At 43.6% G+C, this 24,150-nt stretch overlaps 1 protein-coding gene across 3 annotated transcripts in view; it reads left to right on the forward strand.

Annotated features, from left to right (window-relative positions):
• TRIM67 (tripartite motif containing 67) overlaps positions 1-24,150 on the forward strand; it is a 45,880-nt gene that overhangs the window by 18,696 nt on the left and 3,034 nt on the right. For 2 of the 3 annotated variants that reach the window (XM_024203865.1, XM_024203867.1), the window contains 3 exons: positions 8,457-8,602; positions 13,283-13,421; positions 14,958-15,261. In XM_024203865.1, the coding sequence (XP_024059633.1) occupies positions 8,457-8,602; positions 13,283-13,421; positions 14,958-15,261 (589 nt within the window). Of the gene's footprint in view, positions 1-8,444; positions 8,603-13,282; positions 13,422-14,957; positions 15,262-24,150 lie in introns of all 3 variants that reach the window. The other variant, XM_024203866.1, reaches the window with a different exon arrangement.

A 24,150-nucleotide genomic window follows, 5' to 3' on the forward strand; every position in this document is an offset into this window, starting at 1 on the left:
CATCAGTGGCAAATGAGTCACTTCTTACTCTCAGGGCTTGTCTACACTACCGCTTAAGTCGATGTAAGGTACGTTGCTCAAGGGTGTGAAAAAAACACTACCCTGAGTAATGTAACTTAACTCAACTTACAGCGGTGTCATAGCTTCTGCCTCTTGTTGAGGTGGCGTAATTAGGTGGTGTCAATGAGAGAGTGCTCTCCCATCGGCATAATGTGTCTTCATCAGACGTGCTACCAGCGCCGATTTAGTGTACTAATGAAGACAAGCCCTCAGTAAGGCAGAACCACCATGATAGTTATACTCAGTGGGGATACTGCAGTTGCCAGAGCCCAAGATAAAGCTTTTGGAGGTATGGGCAAGAAATTACCATGGAAGGTCATTGGCTATGGAATTCCTTAACACCAAAGATCAGGATAAGCCAAAGCCTGACTGTCTATAGGACAAATTGCAAAACCCATCATTTGTACAAGGCCTCCCTCAATAACAATGACAGAAGAGCAGCCTGGTGATGTTTCCTGTGGGCAGGGAAGGGAGAACAAAAGGAAGGGTGGGGGGGAAAGTTAAGCTAAAAATGGCTGAAAGTAGGAGCTGGTAGGGAATAGGTGCCATTTGCAAAAAACAGTGTAATGCAATTTTAAATGTTGTGCTTGGAGCTTAGATACCAGGGAGACAGGCACATCCAAGCTGGATGTATATGGACAGATAGACATTCTGTAGGGGCCTGATCTAAAGCCCATCGAGATCAATGGGAGTGTTTCCATTGACTTCAATAGGCTTTGAATCCAGACCTAAGGATACATGTGGAAGACATGGAAGAGTCTAGCAGAAAGTATTGGATGGGTTGAAAATAATTTTGTTTTTCTCTGATTCCACAAGAGCAGTCCATACACATGAGGATTCATGTTCATCTAGTAATTTATCTGTTCTCTGTAGGCTTAGTTCTGAACTGAAACATGCGCAAGCTAATGTGAACAGAGTGGCTAATTTGACAGATAAATCCTTGGAGAAACAATGGAAATTGTTGAATTCAGATAAATAGTTAAAGGCCAAAATAAGCTCTTTGAGAGGGGATTGCATCTCAGCATAAATGGGTTATATTAATGAAGCCACTCTAAAAACATCAGTAAATTGACCCTTTTAAAGTTTAACAGCAAGAAAAATAGAAGCGAGAGCACAAGGCATGAGATTTAAAATGTAAGTGAGAAAGCCTCTCTGAGTGTCATCTGCAGAGGTGTCAGTTGTCAACTTAGACTGGTGTTTTAATCAATTTAAATTTAATAGTGGTTTATAGTCCCCCCTGAACAACTAATAATGAATTTAACTAAGCCACTCATGCATTCCAAATAGCTAAGCAACCCAGAGAGTACCTGAGATGGGAACACCTTAGATTTTTGGCTTCCAGACATTCATCATTTTTTTAATTTACAACCTGCAGAAAATCACTCTCTCTCCCCTCCCGCCCTAGGCCATGTCACCTCCACTCGCTTGTGCATTTGGAGGGTAGAACCAAGGCTGTGCCCATTCTCTGCCCACCTGCATTGGTGGGGAATAGTGGGCATGTAGCACCTGCTTTCTCCTTGGGACCTTTACCCAAGGACCAGCTAGCCCTTTCAGGGGCATAGGGAAGGCTCTTACTTCCCCTTATGCTGTGTGATCAAGTAGTACAAGCCATATTCTAGTTCTAAATAAATGTACAATCACAGGAAGATAGGAATTGTTTGACATATAGAGAGACATATATAAATAAATACAATTTTTGGCTGTGTGCCTATTTCTATTTAACCTTATAGGGTATGTTTATACTGCAATCACGGGGTGTGACTCAGCTCAAGTAGACATACCCAAGCTAGCTATAATCTAGCTCCCTCGGGTTCTGAGCAGTGAATCTGTGCAGCGTGCACCTCAACATGGGCTGAACAAGCCCACGCTGCACCCTGGATAAGTACTCACCGTGGCAGCCAGCACTGAAATGCCCCTGGCCGCAGGCTCTCCAGGGCCCAAGCTAGCTAGATTAAAGCTAGTTCAAGTATGTGCACTTGAGCTGCAGCCACACCCTGTGATGGACTTATAGACATGTTGGTATTTACTGGGCTTTATTTTTGTGATCTCAACCCTTTTCTCCCCCAGTTCATTTCCATTCCATACCCGATGGAAAGGTACCTTTGTATTCTGATATCCGTCCGTGTCCAGCCTGCCCCAGTATGTGTTGGCTTGCCCCCAAAAACTTTTCTGTGTCAGCAAGCTGGTGCTAACGTGGACGCTCATTCCTTCTGTAAAGTCTCTCCCTTCCCCACTGATTCCTTAGTGCCTAAAAAATTTAAAACCAACTTTACACTATCATCTCATTCACATATTGAGAATCTGAAGAGCCCCCTATCCAGATGGCCCTGCATGTAGAAATGGAAGGGATTATTTCAAAATAAGTGGCCATGTTTCACTAGCCAAAAACCAGAGTGGTAAGAAACAGAGCTTTATAAATAACTGGGAAGCCAGCATAACATGTTGAGGCTTTGCTATTTATCCATAAGCTAAATACAGAGCAACCCCTAGGCTTGCATTCCTGAACCAGTAGTCTCACAAAAATATATGCCCCTCCTGAAACCAGCTCCTCTTTTTCCAGTCCCATTCACCACATTGCCTCAGAGAGCAATCAATCTTTGCCAACTGTTTTGGTGTCATATGGAAATTCTACCAACTCTCTATGTTGTTTGGTCTGGCAACAGCAGATTCAGAATGCGCTTTAATGACTTTCAGAGCTAAACCACAATGGGAGATCGGGTACAGTCCCAAGGGAAAAAGTTCCAGACTGACCCTTTTAACTGCAAGTTGTTTTTTCCTATAAGTTTATTTTCACCCTGGTGTCTGAAGATTGGAAACTGGAGGAAGTTGTCCATGTTTAAATAAGGAAGCTGAGAGGTGGGACGGGAGGAAGGGGAGAACTGCGAGGGGTAACTTCACCCGAGAGGAATGGAATATTGTCATCAGCACTTGTTGATGCCTGAATTTCTGAAATCTTTTTTCAAACCTCTGGCCTCACCTCATTCAACATCACTGAGCTTGCACAGGTCAGTGGGAGGTGAATGCCTGCTCATAAACAAACACTGATTCACTGCATTAGACAAAGCATAATGAAAATAAAATCAGATTGTATTAAATTAGCCCTGGTGGTGACTTGTGCATATACCTTACTGGTGGTCTAAGGATAAGCCTCAGATCCGAAACTAATCTCGGTAAATAATGATCAGGCAGAGTTTCTTTAACATTGAGAAATGTAATCAGTTGCAGATTTACTGCACAGAAAGCACAAGTGTGGTACTGTAACGATGAGTGACAGGAGTGTCTCTTTGCTAGCCTGTTAGCAATACCACAACACTCCAGGAGATATGTTGATCCACTGAAAGACATGCACAGTTTCTAATATTTGGTGGCATTTTGATTTAGCCCACATTTCTTTCCTTCACCTCCGTCCTTTTCCCTCCATTATATTTTCTGATTGCCATGGACTGAAATCCCTACCCTTCTCCATGACTAGCTGTGTCTGTACATCACATCCTCTCTGTTTTCACTAAAGACATGGACAGAGATCTAATCCAGGTTTGATTTGTTCTTGAATGCTGGAATAGTGATGGGATTAGTGTTTGTTTGTTTGTTGCAAAAGGAAGAATGGATACAAATGCTTAAAATCACTTTTGGCATAGAATCATAGAATCATAGAATATCGGGGTTGGAAGGGACTCAGGAGGTCATCTAGTCCAACCCCCTGCTCAAAGCAGGACCAATTCCCAACTAAATCATCCCAGCCAGGGCTTTGTCAATCCGGGCCTTAAAAACCTCTAAGGAAGGAGATTCCACCACCTCCCTAGGTAACGCATTCCAGTGCTTCACCACCCTCCTAGTGAAATAGTGTTTCCTAATATCCAACCTAGACCTCCCCCACTGCAACTTGAGACCATTGCTCCTTGTTCTGTCATCTGCCACCACTGAGAACAGCCGAGCTCCATCCTCTTTGGAACCCCCCCTCAGGTAGTTGAAAGCAGCTATCAAATCCCCCCTCATTCTTCTCTTCTGGAGACTAAACAATCCCAGTTCCCTCAGCCTCTCCTCATAAGTCATGTGCTCCAGCCCCCTAATCATTTTTGTTGCCCTCCGCTGGACTCTTTCCAATTTTTCCACATCCTTCTTGTAGTGTGGGGCCCAAAACTGGACACAGTACTCCAGATGAGGCCTCACCAATGTCGAATAAAGGGGAACGATCACATCCCTCGATCTGTTGGCAATGCCCCTACTTATACAGCCCAAAATGCCGTTAGCCTTCTTGGCAACAAGAGCACACTGTTGACTCATATCCAGCTTCTCGTCCACTGTGACCCCTAGGTCCTTTTCTGCAGAACTGCTACCTAGCCATTTGGTCCCTAGTCTGTAGCTGTGCATGGGATTCTTCCGTCCTAAGTGCAGGACTCTGCACTTGTCCTTGTTGAACCTCATCAGGTTTTTTTTGGCCCAATCCTCTAATTTGTCTAGGTCCCTCTGTATCCGATCCCTACCCTCTAGTGTATCTACCACGCCTCCCAGTTTAGTGTCCTCTGCAAACTTGCTGAGAGTGCAGTCCACACCATCCTCCAGATCATTAATAAAGACATTAAACAAAACCGGCCCCAGGACCGACCCCTGGGGCACTCCGCTCGAAACCGGCTGCCAACTAGACATGGAGCCATTGATCACTACCCGCATTTGGCGGCCCATCTTTTCCCCATTCCCTTTCACCCACTCCACCCGCTTCTTGCCAGGTGGCGTGCTCCAGAGATAACCCTCATACTCACACTGCCTCTGCTGTAGCTCCTGTCCAATATCCAACCCTGCTTTAGAAAGACTCACACCCACTGCGGTCTTCTCTGCCAGCCTGACACAGCTTTAAAAACCAACCACCTCTTTCCACCCTGATGGCTCCAAATATCAACCTGTCTGGTTCTCCTCCCCCAGGAGTATACCTCCCTCCTGTCATCCCTACCCGGCCCTCATGATCATCCCACTCACATCTTCCTATGAGGACTCCCTCCTTTCCCCCCACCCCCCAACTTGACAAGTCTCTCACAACTTAGACTCATCACAAAGAAATAATTTGGTATTTGGAAAATCCAAAGGAGTGGCTTCATCCCTAGTTTTATCTCTGTTTATTTAATTTAGGGGGACCTAAAGTTTACAGAATCTCTCATTGGACTGTTGTCTTGCTGAATATAATCCCTCTACTGACTAGCCTAGGGGAAAAGTCATTGTACAGCTCGCTGATCAGGTTGACAAACAGCAGAATAGAACCTTTGAACATCCAGCTCTGTCCCTACAGAGGGAGGGGCTATGGGATGAGTTGACTTGTGTGTGCTAAGCTTCTAACTTGCCATGAGACATCAGTGACACAGTGTTGATCTAGTACCCAAAGGATGTCCTGCCTGCATCATTTATAGAAGCTCAGCATTTAGAGATGGAAAAAACGTGTTTGGTTATCTGCTCCATCTCCTTGCCAAGGCAGCATTTTTTTTAGTGCTTTCTACAGTATAGTTTTAAATGGCACAAGCAATGGGACAGTTCTGTAATTTAACAGCTAAGTGTTCTCTCCCCCTCCCCCCCATACTTAGCCTGCATTTACCTTTTTTAAAGTGTGTGTTATTGCTCTTAGGTACAGCCCAATGTACTGCCCTAAATAATTCGCCTCCCTTTCATGTATTTGTAGACAGAGAGGCACAATTCCTTCCCCTTCCCCTTCCCCCTTTGCTCCTGGAGACTGGCAATCTGCTACTGGCTCTTATCTGTAGGACATTGCCCCCTCCACCCAGGCCAGCTAGGGTTGGGAGTGGAGCCAAAGCTCTGCCCATTCCTACTTACTACTCACCTACCTACATGGGGTGGGAGGAGGAGATTAGCAGCAGGCATGCAGCTTACTCCTATATGCTTGGACCCAAAATCCAGGGAGACCGTGCAGGGGCCTAGTTAGGGGTAGAGAGGTAGGTTGTGGGTCTTACTCCCCCTTGCTCCACTGTGTGGCCATGCAGTCCTCCAGAATAGTATGGCCCTAAGTTTCACAACGTCCATGTGTGGTAGGTTGGAGGTGCACAAGGATCACTTCACAAATTCTGAAGTGCATCCACTTCTGGGATATAACACAGCAGATCCCCAAGTCTTTGCCTCAAAAGATATGAGTTATATACATTGAAGTCTAGGTGTCCTGGGCCAGAAGGGTCGGGGGGAGGGAGGAATGAGAATTGTGTCTCACCTATTTAATAGTACATAACAAAACTAGATGGCATTACTACTTCTTTAAGGCTTAAAGGTGATCTTCAAAGGATTTTTTTTTTTAATTGGGCTTGTGGCTTTTTTCACTTCTTTATGGTGGATAAAATTTGAAAACTTTCTTTTAAAGTTTTGGGATTTTTTTGCTTAGATTTAAACCTTAGAAATGTCAGGAATCTGATCTTCCCCTTGTTTTGTGAAGGGGATCTGGGGGGGCGGGTGTCTCACTGGATGTGTATTGTGAACATCGCATTTTAACTAAAGTGGCAGGAGTGTGACTCTTTAACAAAGACATCTTTTCTCCAACTCGTTCATTAGTCACTGACATTACATCTGTGTTAACAAGAACAAACAAAAAAAACCCTGAAGTTTTAAACAGTCCAACTAAAACTCCCTTCACCTCCTAATTACAAAACATTGAGTTTCTTGACTGTTGTGATATCACAATTTCACTAGTACTCCAGTTACCATATCATCTTCCAGGGAAGACAAGACCCAAGCTCTAATGTAAAAAAAACAAGCAGATTTTTATTTATTATATACTTTCAAGTCTTCTTTAAATATCATAAAGAGGCAAAAAATGTCACAACTTGGGGGAGGGGTCACCTTTAATAGTTTGTTTTAAAAGCTGTCAGCCACACTCAATCATCTGGGCTCTGTAGTACCAGCTCCAGGTCACAAAACCCAGAGTATGGAGCTGGACCCAGACTCACGGGACCGGAGCTGCCACTGTGATATGAGTGAGGGGCAGGCTTGCTCTTCAGCCCCCACACCTCCCTGGGCCTCTCCTCCTCCCCAGGCCAGGATTAGGGTAGCGATGCTAGGGTGGAGAGTGCTACTGCTAGCCGTTACTACCCCCTCAGCAGTTTAGTATAGTGCACCCGGGAGGCTACATCCACCCCTTGCTGAAAGTGCTCAGCATCTTGCAGGAAGCACCCAGCACTTTGCAGAACTGAGCCCTAATAGTAAAATTCAGCCCCATGCAGAAGGCCAGTCCAAGGCCTCCACGCCACTATACCCCAATAAAGCCCTGGGATTTAAGTGGTGCATAAGCCTTGCACTAGTCTTCTGTACAAGGGTGAAATTCACCCTAAATTAGGATTCTTGCTGACTAATTCCAGTGAAAGGAGAACGGAAAGATGCTGTGACACTAGACAAGAGAGGTAAATTGAGTTTAGTGGCATAGACAGATAACATACCTGATCCCTCCTCACGGAAACATGGCTGAATGTTCCACTTTGCTTATTTTTATTTTTGAACTATCAGCCCGGTCAATGGTACAGTAATATTTTCCTGGCCCAGTCAGTACCGACAATACCCTCATCCACAATGTCACCCTCACTTTTATAGTTTCCAAATGGATGAAGCCAACATCAGACTCCTGTAATGTAAAAATCACCTTTTTCTACCTGAACACAGTGATTCAGATAAAAGATTCAAATGAAACAATTTTTCTTTAATAGTATCCCTACGTTTCTCCTGAAACTTTTTTTAAACAAAAAATTGGGTTTTTGACGACACAAAACATTTTGTGAAATTTGCTTTCTGTGAGAAATTTCAATTTTTCATTGAAAAACAAAATAACCCCATACAGAAATATTTCAATTTGGGTAGGCTGCCACAGTGCCTCATGGATGTTGAAGTTGGGTTGTTTCGTATCTCCAGTCTTTTCTATGGACTGAGCTCCCAGGCCACACTACAAGGCCCATGATGCACCATGGCATGAGACACCCTCCCCCTTCACCCCATGCACCACTTCCCCTCTTTAAGAGGGGAGACTGTTGTGCATCATGGGTGATGTATTCTGGCAGGGAGTCTGGCCTATTGAGGAGAATGGATGTCTGTGGTGCCTGAACTACAATTTCCATGAGGCACTGTGGCAGCATTTTCTAAATCAAAATTTTATTTTTTGTCCTAAATATTTTGGTATCGGCTGAATTTTTTTCAGTTTTCAGATACATTTTTTGGTATAGAATTTTTGGTGAAAAATTGAAGTTTTCCATGGGGAAAACACATTTTCTGACCAGCTCTATCCCCAAGTAACTTTGGCTACTTTGCAGAATGGGGGGGATTAAAAGGGAGGTGAGGGAAGTGATGGATCATCATATTGCTGACAACAGAGTCTGATGGGTAAGGACAGAATTACACTAATCTGTACTCAGTTCCCATTACAGTGCCACCAGTCCCGTTACTGCAGCTGGAGAAGTGTTGTACCCGAAACAACAGTGTGACACTGGCCTGGAGGATGCCACCCTTTACCCACAATCCAGTGGAAGGGTATATCTTGGAACTTGATGATGGAGATGGCGGCCAATTCCGAGTGAGGACTTCATTCAGCATTTATTTGGGTTCTCTCTGTGTTATTGTTAAACTTCCATAAGGACATGGATGTAGGAGGGCAGATTCTCTAATTCATTCCTGCTTCTGCAGTGCAATGAGGCCAAAAAGCTGCTGGATCATCCCAGATGAGGATTCCCCTTGCATGGAGGTGTCTCTAACTAGTGTAGTCAGTTTCTGTGCTGCCCTCCTGCGGACGCTGGGACAGAGGGCTTGTGAGGGTGGAAGGTGGGATTTCAGGGCACTACTGCAGTACTCAGCTGGCTGATAGCCTCTTGCAGGATATAGTAAACTGGAGTGGAATAGAGAAGCCCCAAGGTTGCTCTATTGTGCTGGGGTTGAACCCATTGTATAAATGGCCCAGGAATTGGAGAGGTTCCTTTGCAGATTTCGCTGTCCGCTGCACCCAGCAAACAATGACCCAGGTCAAGAAGTGCAATTATGGAACAATTCTGTTATTCACGGTTTTCTGGGTAAATTTGATGCTTTTATCTGAGGTTCTCAAAATCCTTTCTAAGGTCACGGAAGAGGGTGAGTGGCTGAAGCTCAACTCGGACAAGACTGAAGTGGTGATGGTGGGCTGGGAGAAGCAGCAGTAGATGGCAGGGGTTAAATTAAATTAAATTAAATTAATGGAGATATCCTATCTCCTAGAACTGGAAGGGACCTTGAAAGGTCATCGAGTCCAGCCCCCTGCTTTCACTAGCAGGACCAAGTACTGATTTTGCCCCAGATCCCTAAGTGGCCCCCTCAAGGATTGAACTCACAACCCTGGGTTTAGCAGGCCAATGCTCAAACCACTGAGCTATTCCTCCCCCCGGTTATATGAGTCCCTTTGAAAGAGTATGTCTGCCATTAGTTACTAATTTTTGCAATGTAGAGGTGATCTACAACCCCTGCTTCTGCTTGACAGTCCTATTATAGAAGTGACCCAACCAGCTTTTTATCATCTGCATCTGGCTTGGGGGCTGCAGTGTTTCCTCTCAGATGTTGACCTTGCCACCATTATCTAGTCTTTTGTTATCTCAAGATTAGACAATTGCAATGTGCTCTATCTGGGGCTGCACCTTAAAACCATTCAGCGACTTGAAGCTGGTGCAGAACACAGCAAATCGCTTACTGAGCAGGTCATCATGCTGGGAACACATGACACCAGTGCTCTGGGATCTGCACTGACTGGCCATTGGTCTCTGGGTGGAGTTTAGGTGATGGTTCTGACCTGAGACTGGCCTACCTGAGGGATCTTCTCTTTCCCTGTGACATATTGTCACAGTTGTGGTCAGCAAGGGTGCCTGAGTAGAATTCCCCTCATTATAAAATAGAGAGAGTGGCTGGCAGGGTGGTTCTCTGTGTGGGCTACAGGACTCTGGGAACTTGCTCCCCCATCTCCTTGATCTGAAATATCCCAAATCAGGTGGCCTTCTGGGCATGCTGTAAAAGCCATCTGTTTGCTAGGGTTTTGGAGAGGGTTGAGGGAGTGCTTCCCACAACAAAGCAAGGATAGAAGGAAGTTTCTGGAGGTATATGGCTGAGTGCCTGTTGAAATGATTACTTTAAGAACGGCCATACTGGGTCAGACCAAAGGTCCATCTAGCCCAGTAGCCTGTCTTCTGACAGTGGCCAATGCTAGGTGCCCCAGAGGGAATGAGCAGAACAGGTAATCGTCAAGTGATCCATCCCGTCACCCATTCCCAGCTTCTGGCAAACAGAGGCTAGGGACACCATCCCTGCCCATCCTGGCTAATAGCTACTGATGGACCTATCCTCCATGAACTTATCTAGTTCTTTTTTTAACTTATCTAATACTTTCATGATTCTGGGAGTTTATTGTATTATTAATGATGTGTTAGGGCTCCTAGAGTCTTTGTTAGGCATTGTTTAAAATTAGCATTTAAATCTAAATAAATAAAAACAAATTTCATCCCCAGAATAAATAATTTATAAGATCTCAGGTCAATACAGCCTTTTCTTATACTCAAAGCAAGGACACATTCAGATCTATCTTTCTGATAGATTTTGTGAATCCCAAAATTTCAAAGTTGTGGATTTAGAATATACCAAAAAAGATCCCAATTTTTGAGATGCCTCTAAAAGGATAATTTTGTTTGCACTGCTGTGATATAAATACCATCTGCTTTAACTGTTTTAAAACAAAGTGCCTGCTTCTCAGAAAATGCCATCCCAATAAAAATATGCCTACATTTTGTATGTGATATTTGATATCTAAATCAATAATGCCAACTGGATTTCCCCAAAGACTTTATCAGCATCTGGCCTGTGGATTTAAAAAAAGGCTTTGGTTCATATCACTGCAAAGTGCCATAATCCGAATGAGCACAAACAGTCAGTAAACAATGGTAAAAAACCTACAAGAAAGCAAGAATTGTCCAAAAATCACAATTTAGCTCACACAAAATGTATTATATACTATGGGGCTAAATGAAACCACTTCACAATAATGTTTATGTCTCTGATCAAAAGACTGGAGGAGAAGTCAAGGCCTTAGACCCTTTATTGTGTTACTGAAAGCACAAGTAATCCCTTCTCTATTCAGCAATGGACTTAAATGTCTACTTAAGGCTCACTGACTTCAGTGGGACTACTCAGGTTCTTAAGTGCTTTACAGAATTAGGACACAAGTGCTGCGCTGAATCTGGGCCTTAAGCTCTGTGTTAGGGCATTAGCTACTATAAATCTAAGTAGTTCACAGTATCATAGACATTGGATGTGGAAGAATAGTCATGTATTCCATTGTCCTGCCAATGCAGGATTATTTCTAGAGCCCTGTGTTTTTCACAAATGTGAAATAACACGAAATAAAACAAAAAAGATTGTATACAAAGTTATAAAATTAAAAGCACACCCTCCAGTGGTGTCGCCTATCCCACAGGTCTGGGCCTGGATCCCTGCTCTGGGCGTTGTGACCTGGCCCACAGGGTTGCAGCGCTGCTCAAGTTTGGCCCAGCCGCCTCTCCATCATGATTCATAGATTCTAGGACTGGAAGGGACCTCGAGAGGTCATCGAGTCCAGTCCCCTGCCCGCATGGCAGGACCAAATACTGTCTAGACCATCCCTGATAGACATTTATCTAACCTACTCTTAAATATCTCCAGAGATGGAGATTCCACAACCTCCCTAGGCAATTTATTCCAGTGTTTAACCACCCTGACAGTTAGGAACTTTTTCCTAATGTCCAACCTAGACCTCCCTTGCTGCAGTTTAAGCCCATTGCTTCTTGTTCTATCCTCAGAGGCTAAGGTGAACAAGTTTTCTCCCTCCTCCTGATGATGGGGAAGCTGCTGGGTCAAGCTTGAGCAGTGCTGCAACCCCATGGGACAGGTCACAACACCTGGAGTAGGGAGCTGGGCCCATCCCCCCGGGATAAGAGCTACCACTGAGGGGTGAGTGTGGGGCAGGCTCACTCTCCATTACTGCCCCCTAGGGCAGGACCCCACCCCACCCCAGGGCTTCCACTTTTCCTGGGGCAGGATGACATGAACTAATGCAAAATTTCCAAAAAATAAAACAAAAAATTAAAGAATTTCACCTATTGGAGATTGTCTAATGCTTTATCCAGTCTCTAATTAAAAATGTGGCTTCTTCTTCATCCCTATAGACTCTTCCATTGCCTGACAGATCTCACTTATATTTTGCTTAGATTTTTCTCTTTCGTAATTTCATCCCATTACTCCTGGCCATCCCCTTTGTACCCCAAATGACGACTCATCCTGCTTGGTGTTTGTACCCAGGGCCGGCTCTAGGATTTTTGCCGCCCAAGGCAAAAACAATTTTGGCCGCCCCTCCTCCCCCCGTTTTTTAATTACCCCACCCCCGGCCCCGCCTCAACTCTGCCCCTTCCCTGCCTCCTCCCCCCAGGCTCTCACGCCTAGGAGGGAGGGGGAGAAGCAGCTCCCGCGCCGCGGCCACTCGGAGTCTCCCCCTCCCTCCCAGGTTTGAGAGGGGGAGACCCCGAGCGGCCGCGGTGCGCGAAACAGCTGATTCGCGTGCCGCTGCTCCCCCTCCCTCCCAGGCTTCAGAGCCTGGGAGGGAGGGCGAGTAGCGGCGCGCGAGCGGCAGCGGAGGTGCTAGGGCGGCCGGGGCACATTTTTAGGGGCGGCATTCTGGGGCTGGCTGTGCCGCCCCTAAAAATGTGCCGCCCCAAGCACCAGCTTGTTTTGCTGGTGCCTAGAGCCGGCCCTGTTTGTACCAGTCAGATCTCTGCAGCCATTTATCACATTCCCTCCACCCCCTTACTTGTTGGATAGCCAAATGATACATACAAAGCTCTTTTTATCTTCAGAAATAAGCCTCTTCAGACCCTGTATTCATGGTTTGGATCTAGGCTCCAAAACTACATTGCTGTATATTAACAATACCCATAGGAGAATTGAGACAGCCCTCTTGAAATAACAAAACTATACATTTTAGACTTCCCTTTTTAATCTTTGTCTCACTCTTGCTGCCTCCACCTTTCTTTCTTGACTTCTCTTCTCTATGTTGAGCCTCACTGGACGTAAGTATCCTTACTATAATAATGTAAATTCTAAATTCACCTAAACATTGAACAATATTTACTTTTAGCTTATGTTTAAAAGTCTGACTGTGAGACCCTCTGTTGGGAAGAAGTTGGTGAGCTTTGTTCCTGTCTTTTTGAATGCTCAGGAAGTGTATGTTGGCAAGGAGACCCTATGCACAATTGATGGCCTTCATTTCAACAGTACCTACAATGCAAGAGTCAAAGCTTTTAATTCATCAGGAGTTGGCCCTTATAGCAAGACAGTTGTTTTACAGACATCTGACGGTGAGTTTGTTTTAGATCATTAAAAAATAAAGAGCTCTGGTTTCTAGCGGCCAGGTATTCACGTTCCATCACAGCCACCACTATACTTGGCATTATGAGTTTTAATGAGGGGGCCCCAGGACTGAACGTGCCTAGAGACTGAGCTTCCCTCTCAGCCCTATATGCTGTGACTCCAGGACAGGACTGATGTACGTTAGTGGGGCAGGATGGGGATGCCCATACTCCTGCTGTTCCTTCTGTGGATAAATAGAAGATATCAGATCCCCTTTAGCAGACCTTGGCCTTGGTGAGTGTACATGTGATTTCCATGTGCACACTTTCCAGCAGTAGTATGTGTGTGCAGATTTGTGGAGTCTACCACTTGCACACAGAGTTAGGGTCAGTTGGGTACATGCACAGGATTTAGTGCTGGGAAAGAACTTGTGCAACTGTAGCTGCACGTAGCCAGCGGCTATGTTATGCCCTCATTGAAAATCAAGCCTGCAGTCTCTGAGGTTCTCCATCCAGCCCTGGCCTTTCTTCTGCCGCAAATACTCAAAAATGATAAAAGAAAAATAAAATACAGCTCTTTAGACTCTTGGCATGTTTTAGTTATTGGCAGCTCTCCAGGTTTCAAATGTTACAAGTGCATTTGCCTGTCAAGGCTTTGGGTTTAATTAAAATCGTGTTTGCTCTAGAGTACATAGTCATTTACACTACACACTGTGAATATCTATATGCCACTCCTTGTCTCCACCTCTCTCTCTGTGTCTTTGGTGTTTCAGTGTTTTCTTCACTACTGATACTAATTTCACAAGAGTGTTTGATAAGACTTGGGTGGTAATTCATGCTGTGTTCCCATCTAATTACACTTGACATCCATATGGGCACCACAAGAAGTTCATCTTGATTAATAATACTGTAAATTAATCCTGAAGCAAATACCATAATCATGCTCTGTATTTATATAGTGTTGTCAAACTATGTCAGTATAAAATATTTAGATGTAAAGAATTTTTTTAAAATGAAGTGAAACCCAGTTATGATGAGCTTGGACACACAATGAAACAGTAATTCCAGTAGAGACAGGCCTGAACCAAATCCCATATTTGAACATCCCCAGACTTTGGGCAAGTCCAGAGCCAAATTATTTTTCTCTCTTATTTGTGCAGCAGTAATTTGCTCAACAATGTACCAGACCCAAACAGAGACACTTCTTCAGGGAGCTTACATCCCAAAAGACAGACCCAGATAGGACAAAACACATTGGCTGGTTTACAGTTATATAGCACCTTTCATCCAAATAGATTGAAAAATGCATTGCAAATTTTACTGATTATGTAAATGACATAAAACATTTTTACTTTTCTCCTCTGACTGAAATGCAGTCATCTCTGAGGTGAAACAGACTAGTTTAGAACAACAAGGAAAGAATATCTTCTCCACTTGAAAGTATGGTGGGAATTTAGGAGGGCAGAAACGTACTTAAAATAAAGCACAATTAAATTTTATTGCATCCTTTCCTGCTATTGAGCTGCCTTTATTCTTCCTGCACAGTGGCCTGGTTCACCTTTGACCCCTCTTCAGCCCATCGGGACATAGTCCTATCGAATGACAACCAGACTGCCACTTGTAGTAGTTATGACGATCGTGTTGTTCTGGGCACAGCGGCCTTCTCCAAGGGAGTACATTACTGGGAACTGCATGTGGATCGTTATGATAACCATCCAGATCCGGCTTTTGGAATTGCCAGAATTAATGTGGTCAAGGACATGATGCTAGGAAAGGACGACAAGGCATGGGCCATGTATGTTGACAACAACCGCAGCTGGTTCATGCATTGCAATTCTCATACAAGTCGGTAAGCTCTGATCATGGACTTTTCTTGTGGCTTGATTCCCCCCCCCCCCTTAAGTACAACATATTTTAAAGATTCTGCATTCCTTTTCATTGAAGCAGTGGGAAAGGTGATTTCATTCCATTCCTCAGGATTCTTTGTGGTCACAAGGCAGTATAGCAATTAGGCAAACGCTAGCACCAATTGCAGTTTGTTCAAAATGAAGATGTTTACTGGCAGTACTGAAAGCTGATTAAACCCAGTGATAGGCTATGCCCAGGGGTGATTTGAGGACAAGGACAGAGGAGGAATTGCCTTACTGATGAACAGTGACCAGTCTGCCTTATTAAGTAGAGGTATTGAATGGGATTCTTTGCAAAGCCTGTCAGTCTTCTTCAGCTAGAAGACTAGTGGTTGTAATGGAAAGTTGCTAGGACTGAAGGCACAAACTGGAGAAAATTTGGGGGTCCTTATCTGGGAATTGGGCAGTTGGGGGCTGGAGATAGTCTAAGGCTGAAATACTTAACTCCCCTTCCTATCACTGTGGAGATTGGCATTTATGTATTCTGCACCCTGGTTTTGTCAGGAAGATTTTCCCAGCATCAGCCAGCGTGTAACAGCCAATATCACAATACTGTAATTCCTGGAAATAATATGGCCTTCAGAAATGGAGGCATGGCTGGGAGGAATGCTGTGTAGAGTTAGTAATCAAAAGTGTGGGCAATCAAACAATAATTAAAAGATTTACAATTTAAGTCAGTAAAGTTACATGAGGGTTGAATTTGGGTCTAGGAGTATCAGGTAACTCTCAGGAGTGCTATGATGGTTCATATAAGTTTTGTTAGGGTAAATTGCAGACACGACTGCTCAGTGAAATCACAAGAAATATTTCTAACCAAGTGGCATGATTAGAGTTCGCTATTCATGTCATGATGTTTGACTTGATTGAATCACTGGATAATGCTGTTTTTCATAGAACCATAGAATCAAAGGACTGGAAGGGACCTCGAGAGGTCTTCTAGTTCAGTCCCCTGCATTCAAGGCAGGACTAAGTATTATCTAGAATTTTATTTAGTTACAACATTTGTGAGACTAAGAAAAGTAATTTACATTATCATCATCATACGTTATTTTGAGTCTTCTGATTATTTTTATTTGGTTGTCCACATCTTTGATTTCTAACTTTATATTCTAACTACACAGCCAGGACCACCTTCTCTGAACGGACATATTATTCCCACAAAATTACAACAGCATGTAGCAGAGTGAATTTGGCCATTCTGTCTGTACCAGTGTTCCTCAGCGAGTGGGTCGTGACCCATATGGGGGTCATGAAAGTCAATCAGGGGTGCCAAAAGTTGTCAATGGGATGTAGGCAGCACCTAAGGCACTTTAGTGCTTTTGAAAAGCTTGAGTATTATTAACCCTATTTTACAGGTACACCTCTACCCTGATATAACGCTGTCCTCGGGAGCCAAAAAAATCTTACCGCGTTATAGGTGAAACCGTCTTATATCGAACTTGCTTTGAGCTGCCGGAGTGCGCAGCCCCAACCCCCCCGGAGCACTGTTTTACCGCGTTATATCCGAATTCATGTTATATCGGGTCGCGTTATATCGGGGTAGAGGTGTATGGGAAATTGACACACACACACACACACAGATTGTAACTTGCCCAAGGTCACATAGCAGGTCTATGGCAGAACCAGGAATAGAACCTGGTTCAGTGTCCTATTTACTGGACCACACTGCCCCTCCTCACCCCACTATCTTGAATATTTTTTCCTTAAAACCAATAATTAAGAGAGTCTTACAGTGATCTTGAAAAGGCTTGTTTATAATGTTATCTTTTTTTAGATATTAAAGGGATACTTACCTCATAGTCACAATACCTTAAAGTGGGTTTCTATATCTCCTGTAGCACATACTGATATTCTAATATGTATTTGTGTTTTAAAATATACCACAGTTGCTGAAAAATGTTTAAAGCAAAGGCCACTGCCAGAACATGACCTAGCAAAACTGCTGCAAAGTTATCCAGCAAACCCTGTTCCCAGAACTGTGGATGGCCAGAAAACAAGAGTTCAATTTTTTTTTTTTTTTTTGTGTGTGAAAAGTTTTGAATTTTCAACATTTTATTTTGTTACCCATTGGAATGAATACTAGATATTTCAAAAAAAATTGGGGGTGAGAGGACCCCCCCCCCTCCAAGAATTGCCAGTAGCCCAGTGGTTATTAGGCCTTCACTCGGGATGTTAGAAGATGTAGATTCAATTCCTGAAACAAATCAGGTGAAGCAGGGACTTGAGCCTGGGTCTCTGGCATCCCAGGTATTCTATCCACTAGACTATTCATTCTCCCTGTGGTTTAATTCCAACTTGGACCCGAGAAAGTTTTGTTGAAACAGATACGTTCCTGCAAAAAGTTTCAGTTTTGATGAATCATCATTTTCCAACAAAGTGATTTGTCAAAAAACTCTTGACCATTTCTATTGTGAATATCATCTGTATATTTGTCTCTGTTCTAATTTATAATGCAGCCATCACCACGTTATAGGCAGCATCACAAATGACATGCATGACAACAAAAAAGTATTTTTTAAAAAGCCATCTTGGCTTCTGGGCCATTATAGATTGGCAAAAGAATTTAAGGGCTGAGCCAAAGTCTACTGAAGTCAATGGAAATTTTTCCGTTGACTTCAGTGGGTTTTGGCTCAGGCCCTAAACCAACATAGAATAAAATAACAAAATGTGATAAATTATATGAAAAGATATTTGTCTCTGCCCCTTTAGTGCCTTGATTGGATTTAGAGCAGAAGTAATTTTAAGCAGTAAAAAAATTAGTGGTCCATGAAATAGCTGATGGTTTCTGAAAAAATGCTGGCAAATAGTCTGTGTGACACTGTCCTAGAAACCTATTTTATGGATTCAATCCTTGGAGTGTTGTTATAGGCAAGCACTCTGTATTGCTTGGCCGCTGAAGAGCTTAGCAAAAGCTTTTTTTCCATGGACAGCAAACAATGGACACATTTTGACTTTCTGATCACTCTGCCTAAACGGGAGAAAAAAATAGCTTCCATGGATGGAGAATTGCCAGCTGTTACAGGAATATCTTAAAAAGGGACAGACTCATGGAGTGTTCACTAGAGTGGAGCATAACTGTGGAGTGCACATTTTTTTAACATACATGCACTTTAATGGTATTAGCGCTAGGCATTATATTTTTAACCACGGCAGCCAAGTAGGTCATTTTGTTAACCCACTAGTTTCAATAGTCTTTTAAAAACAGTAGAATCTGCTTAACTGTCACTCCCCAGTGGAAATAGAAATATACCACTGAGCTATCATATATTTAATAAAGCTATTAAAGTCTGTGAGGGTTACAGATACTATGGTAATGGGGGCCATTATAATTCTAGATATCTAGAGACCAATTGTTTCAGCTTTCACAAATTTTATAGGACTGTATTAGGCTGTTAGATAAATGAGTGAGTCTGAAAATAAACATGGTCAAAAGTCCTAATCCTGGAAATTGCTAAATTCGTTTTGCAAGGTGGCAGCACCCTCAGGTTTCATTGATTCAGCATCTTGCATAACTGTGCCCTAAAACATTTTTTTTAAAAACCAACAGAAGATGGCTGATTAATTTTAGTAGCCGCAGCAGAGCAGGGAATCAGTCTTTCATGAAGGAAAAGAAGTACAGAAAAAGAGGTACAATAAACTTAGGCTAGCAGATATCAATTCACATTTGTTAACTACTGGGAATAGGTGCACAGACACCCCAGGTGTGCCATGTGTCCATTGGCTAGAGCCACTGGAGTTCATTGCAATGGAGCTGTTCCCTGGCAAGGTTCCCAAGTAAAGGAATGCATACATTGCAATGTATATAAAATTCCAACCACTGCAACAAATTGCAGAGAAGAAAAAAAATCACTAAGAAGAGTTTGTGTCTGGCGCACCTTCAAAATGAATAATTAACCATCAGATGGGAAAAGCCCCATCTTGAGAACTTGGGACAGAAATCGGTAGGCGTCTCTTAATTGATTTCAATGGGCTTTTATCAGGCTGTTGAAGAAGCAAAGTAGGAGTGAAAAGAATCAGCCTTGCAGTTAAAAATCAGAAAGTATTCAAATTATTGTAGGGTAGGTTTAGAAGACAAAGACCAACTTAATTGTTAAACCAATTTTTACATTAACTAAAAGGTGTTTTTAAAATGTTATGACCTGTGTTACAGGAACTTTGAAACTTTCTGCCATTTTCTAATGATCTAGCCAATTGTTTCAGACCTATTTTGCATCATCAATTTGGCCATTCCCCTGCTGGGAAATATTCTAAAGTGGCAGGCTCCACTGAGAGACAACAGCATTATTCATGGAGGGCCAGATTCCTCCATCTTTACTCACAAGCAGTAGTGCCTTCTGGGATTTCTCATGGAGTAAGGTACTACTCAGTGGTCCTAAATCTGCAAACACTCATACACATACTTAACTTTACACATGTGACTAAATAATCCAACAGGACCAGAGTCAATGTGAGTAAGGGTGGCAGAATTGGGACCTAAATGGAAATGCTGAAAAATTGGTGGATATCTCTACAAAGAAAGATTCTCATCCAGTAAATATTTATTTAGCTGCCTAAAGTATTGTAACAAATTGCTGCTGTTTCCGTTAAGTGGTCATGCAGATTGTTAAGACACTAAGTGGCTTCACGTAAAATGTAACATGCATTATCTCATATATAATAATTAAAACAAGTATGGAGTTATAAAAAGGAATTACACTAGAACTATCAGCTGGTCTCAAAAATTAGATCAACCCAGCTATGTCACTCAGGGATGTGAAAAAGCCACACCACTGAGGGATGGACTTAAGACGACGTAACCCCCGGTGTTGTTGAACTAGCTACCACCTCTTGAGGAGGTGGATTAACTATGCCGACGGGAGAACCTATGTAACTGTGTTTTGTCTGTGGCTGCTGCTTAACAAGAAACATTTTGGATGTGGCCTGGTGATCTGATTAATGAAAGGGCATGGTAGTTCTGTGCTGTGTATTATTTAAGGCCATAATTACATGAGTTCAGAGTCTGTTCAGCCAATTGGTTTCTAAGTTATATCCAAAGCATTCAATCAGAAAAAACCTAAATGCTAAAGCTGCAAAATAAAGCACTCAGAAGTCAGGAAATGCCATGGTAAAGTTTGTCCATGCAACTTTCACTTTCCCACCATTCTCCATCATTAGAGTGACTGGGAGATTGGTCTCAAAAGCAATGGACCACCAAGAGGTGTGTAGCTTTTGTGGGAACCATCAGAAACACAGGGAAATCTGCACTGAGACCCTTTGCCTTTGCAGTGGCTCCCTCTCCCCTGCAGCCCTCAGCCATGATGTTAGAGAATCCCCTCTCTGCCTTTGCCCCTCTAATAAATTGCAGAAATTGTTCCAAATTGCAGCGGGGAAGTGGTTAATGCTGACAGAGTATTAGTAACTTACCTGCTCAAGACCTGTGGGTTTGGTGGGAGGATGATGATGCTGGAAAGTGGGAATACCTCCCACTCTGCCCTTTTCCATATGATAGATCATGATCTCAGGGAGGGGTTTCCGTTCAGTTATGGGCTGGGGGAACACTACTGCAGAGGCAGCACTCCTCATTTCCAGCCTGCAAGCAGGGCTTTTCTGGGCTTTCATACCCTCAGTCTGTGGAAGTGCAGGGACCTATGGCTCTGTGTCATTGTTTAGCACAAGGGTTCTCAGCCTTTTTCTTTCTGAGACTGCCACAGCATGCTATAAAAACGCCACAGCCCACCAGTGCCCCAACAGCTGTTTTTCTGCATATAAAAGCCAGGACCAGCATTAGTGGGTAGCAAGCAGGGCAACTGCCCAGGGCCCCATGCCATAGGTGGCCCTCTGAAGCTAAGTTGCTCAGGCTTCAGCCCAGGGTAGCGGGGCACAGGACCTCAGGCTTCAGCCCCATGTGGTGGGGCTTTGGCTTTCTGGCCTGGGCCCCAGCAAGTCTAATACTGGCCCTTGTTGGCACCCCCCTGAAACCTGCTTGCGGCCCCCCCAGAGGGCCCCAGACCCCTGGTTGAGAACCAGTGGTTTACCACACAATTCATTAGCCTCAGAGAATCAATTAACTTCTTATATAAGTAGGAGCATAATACCATCAAAAAGGGTGAAGCTTAAATTTCTGCTCTTGGAGAGGATCAATGTTTCTGCTAAGTGACATTTTAAAAGATGACAAAGTATATTTAAAAACTCAGCCGTATGCTGCAGGATGTAAAGCTGGACAAAATTTGTAATCAAGTCAGGTACTAAGAGGGGAAAAAATATGATCCATCAGAAAAATATCTCTGTTATCTCAGTGTTACCAGTTCTTGCAATTTTTATCATGAGTCTTGCAATATTTGGTGTGCGTTATTTTTTTTTTTAAAGACTCTGGATTCATGTAATTAGGTTATGAAAATCTCATCTTGCATTTTAAAAAAATGTAGGTTTCTAGCCCTCCTGGTTACAGAGCAAATCTTGAAAACATGATCCCGAGTGACTATTACACTGGGAGGCAAAAAAAAGAATCCCATAGTTATTATTTTGTGTTTTTTTTAAACTGATTTCATGATTAGGTGGGGGGACTAATTCTTGAGTTTTGAATGGAATACTGGTATTGTCTGAAGAGATTTCATTAGGGAAAGAATGTGCCATGTTCTCATTATCAGCCCAATCCTATTTCCACTGAAGTCAGTAGGAAAACTGCCTTTGAGTTCATGGGGAGCTGGGCTGAGCCACGCAATGGTCTAATCATGTGGTTTTCAATCTGTGGTCTGAGAACTCCTGGAGGTCCACACACTGTGTCTAAGGGAGTCCACGAAAGGTTGTCTGCCATAGAACAGTGGTTTTCAACCTGTGGTCCGTGGAACCACTGGGGGGCCACAGACTATATCTAAGATTTCCAAAGGGTTCAGCACCTCCAGTTAAAATTTTGTAGGGATCCGCAAATGAAAGAAGGTTTTAAACCACTGGTTTAATCTAAAGAAAACTATCTTGTGCCACCTGGTGGACAAAACTAAAACAGCCATTACCAATAATATCAAATTTCCTGCTCCACATATTTGGCCCTAATCATACTTTTCAGATTGGCATGCATGTTATTGTTGATCACTAGACATTCTGATGAATATTACATTAAAATTGTGTTTATTCTGTGAATTGAGGGGGGGTTGTTTTCTCTTCTGCTGTAAATTTTTAAAAATATTATAAACACTGAATCTATGCACGTCAGGCTATAATTCCCTTGCAGAATTCCAGTGACATTAAAAGCTTCAGCACCTAGGGCCAATCCACATATCTAGTGGTTTTCTAGCTCCATGCTCTTCAAAGTAGTATGATATTGGGCTAGCCTAGTCCTTAAAGGACAAGTGCATGAATGTCAGATTATTCTTGCGTATAAGAGTTGGCTGAATCTGTCATCATGGTAGGACTCTGGTGCTACAGTAGCTCTCAATAGCTGCTCCTAACACAAATGATCATCTCCCCCACCACCACCAAACCCCCAACACTTGAAACAGCTCCTAGCCCAATAACTCAACACTCTCAGTCCCTGAACAGGCTCCCACTTCTAGCCACCAGCTTAGTGCAGTGAGGGAGCATACCCCTAATCAGCTTCTACTTCCACCTTGAACCAGCTCCTGCTACCCCTGCATTGGCACCATGCCCTCTGGCAAATCAGGCCTCTTTAAGGTATCTTCAGTGGGACACCCAAAAATGGAGACACTCCAAAATCACTAATCATTTTTGAAAACCTTATCCGAGTGCTGTTAATCAATAAAAACAAACTTTGCTTTTTCATCTCTGTACCACATCACACACAATGTCACAAAGCCATTTCTGGGTGCCGAACTCTCAAGTCCCCTGATCTATGCACTTCATAGTAAAGTGAGCCCATTCCCCCCCAGCTGAGGGCAGCCTAAATTGTCTGCTATTTTTGGACATAATTTTTAGGTCCTGGCCTGCAACTAGAGCGACAGGCACCAACTCCATGGGTGCTCCATGGCTGGAGCACCTATGGGGAAAAAATAGTGGGTGCTCAGCACCCACCAGCGGTACCGCTGATCCACTCCTTCCCCTTCCCCCCAGTGCCTCCCACCCACCGGTGATCAGCTGTTCAGTGGTGTGCAGGAGGCCCCGGGGGGTAGGGGAAGGAGCGAGTGTGGGGCACACTCAGGGGAGGGGGCGGAGCAGGGGCGGGAACAGGTGGGGTGTGGGTGGGCCTTTGGGGGAAGGAATGGAGTGGAGGTGGGGCCTGGAGCAGAGTGGAGGTCAAGCACCCCTGGGGAAAGCAGAAAGTCGGCACCTCTGACTAGAGCAGAGTAGATCCCAATTGCTAGCTGTGATAACCAAATTAAAATAGAATTAATGTTGTGTATTTGGTTCAGGCAAAAAGGGATTTCACCAGTTATAAGCTACTGTCTGTTCTTACAATCTATCTTATAAAGAGTTCAATGTGCCGCCCTATCTGAGACCTCGAATGCACATTAACATTTAGGTCAGTTCCTGCAGCCTTTACTTATGTGAACAATCCTGTGGATTTCAATGAAAGCCCTTAGGATCAGTTCTTTATTAATATGAACATATTCCCTCCAGAATGTGAGGTCTGAAGAGTACTGGTTTCAAACAATAACTTTTCCGTCCTCAACGTCTCTGCTCTATCCTGTTAGTTTAACTCCCCCTTTCTCTGTCAAGCCCTTTGAGCTTTTTCAGCTCTGCCAAAATGTACCCACTGGGTGGATATGACCTTATGGGGCCTCATTTCTCAGGGCTGCCTGCATTTAGTGGAAAATGGGAACTACGCATGGAGAAAAGGCCTTTAGCAGATGTCCTCCAACTAATACTAATTTTACCATGCTGCTCCACTTTCCTTTCAC

The sequence above is a fragment of the Terrapene carolina genome, unplaced genomic scaffold, assembly GCF_002925995.2.
Source record: "Terrapene carolina triunguis isolate 2854851 unplaced genomic scaffold, T_m_triunguis-2.0 Scaffold85, whole genome shotgun sequence".
Taxonomy (NCBI): Eukaryota; Metazoa; Chordata; order Testudines; family Emydidae; genus Terrapene; species Terrapene triunguis.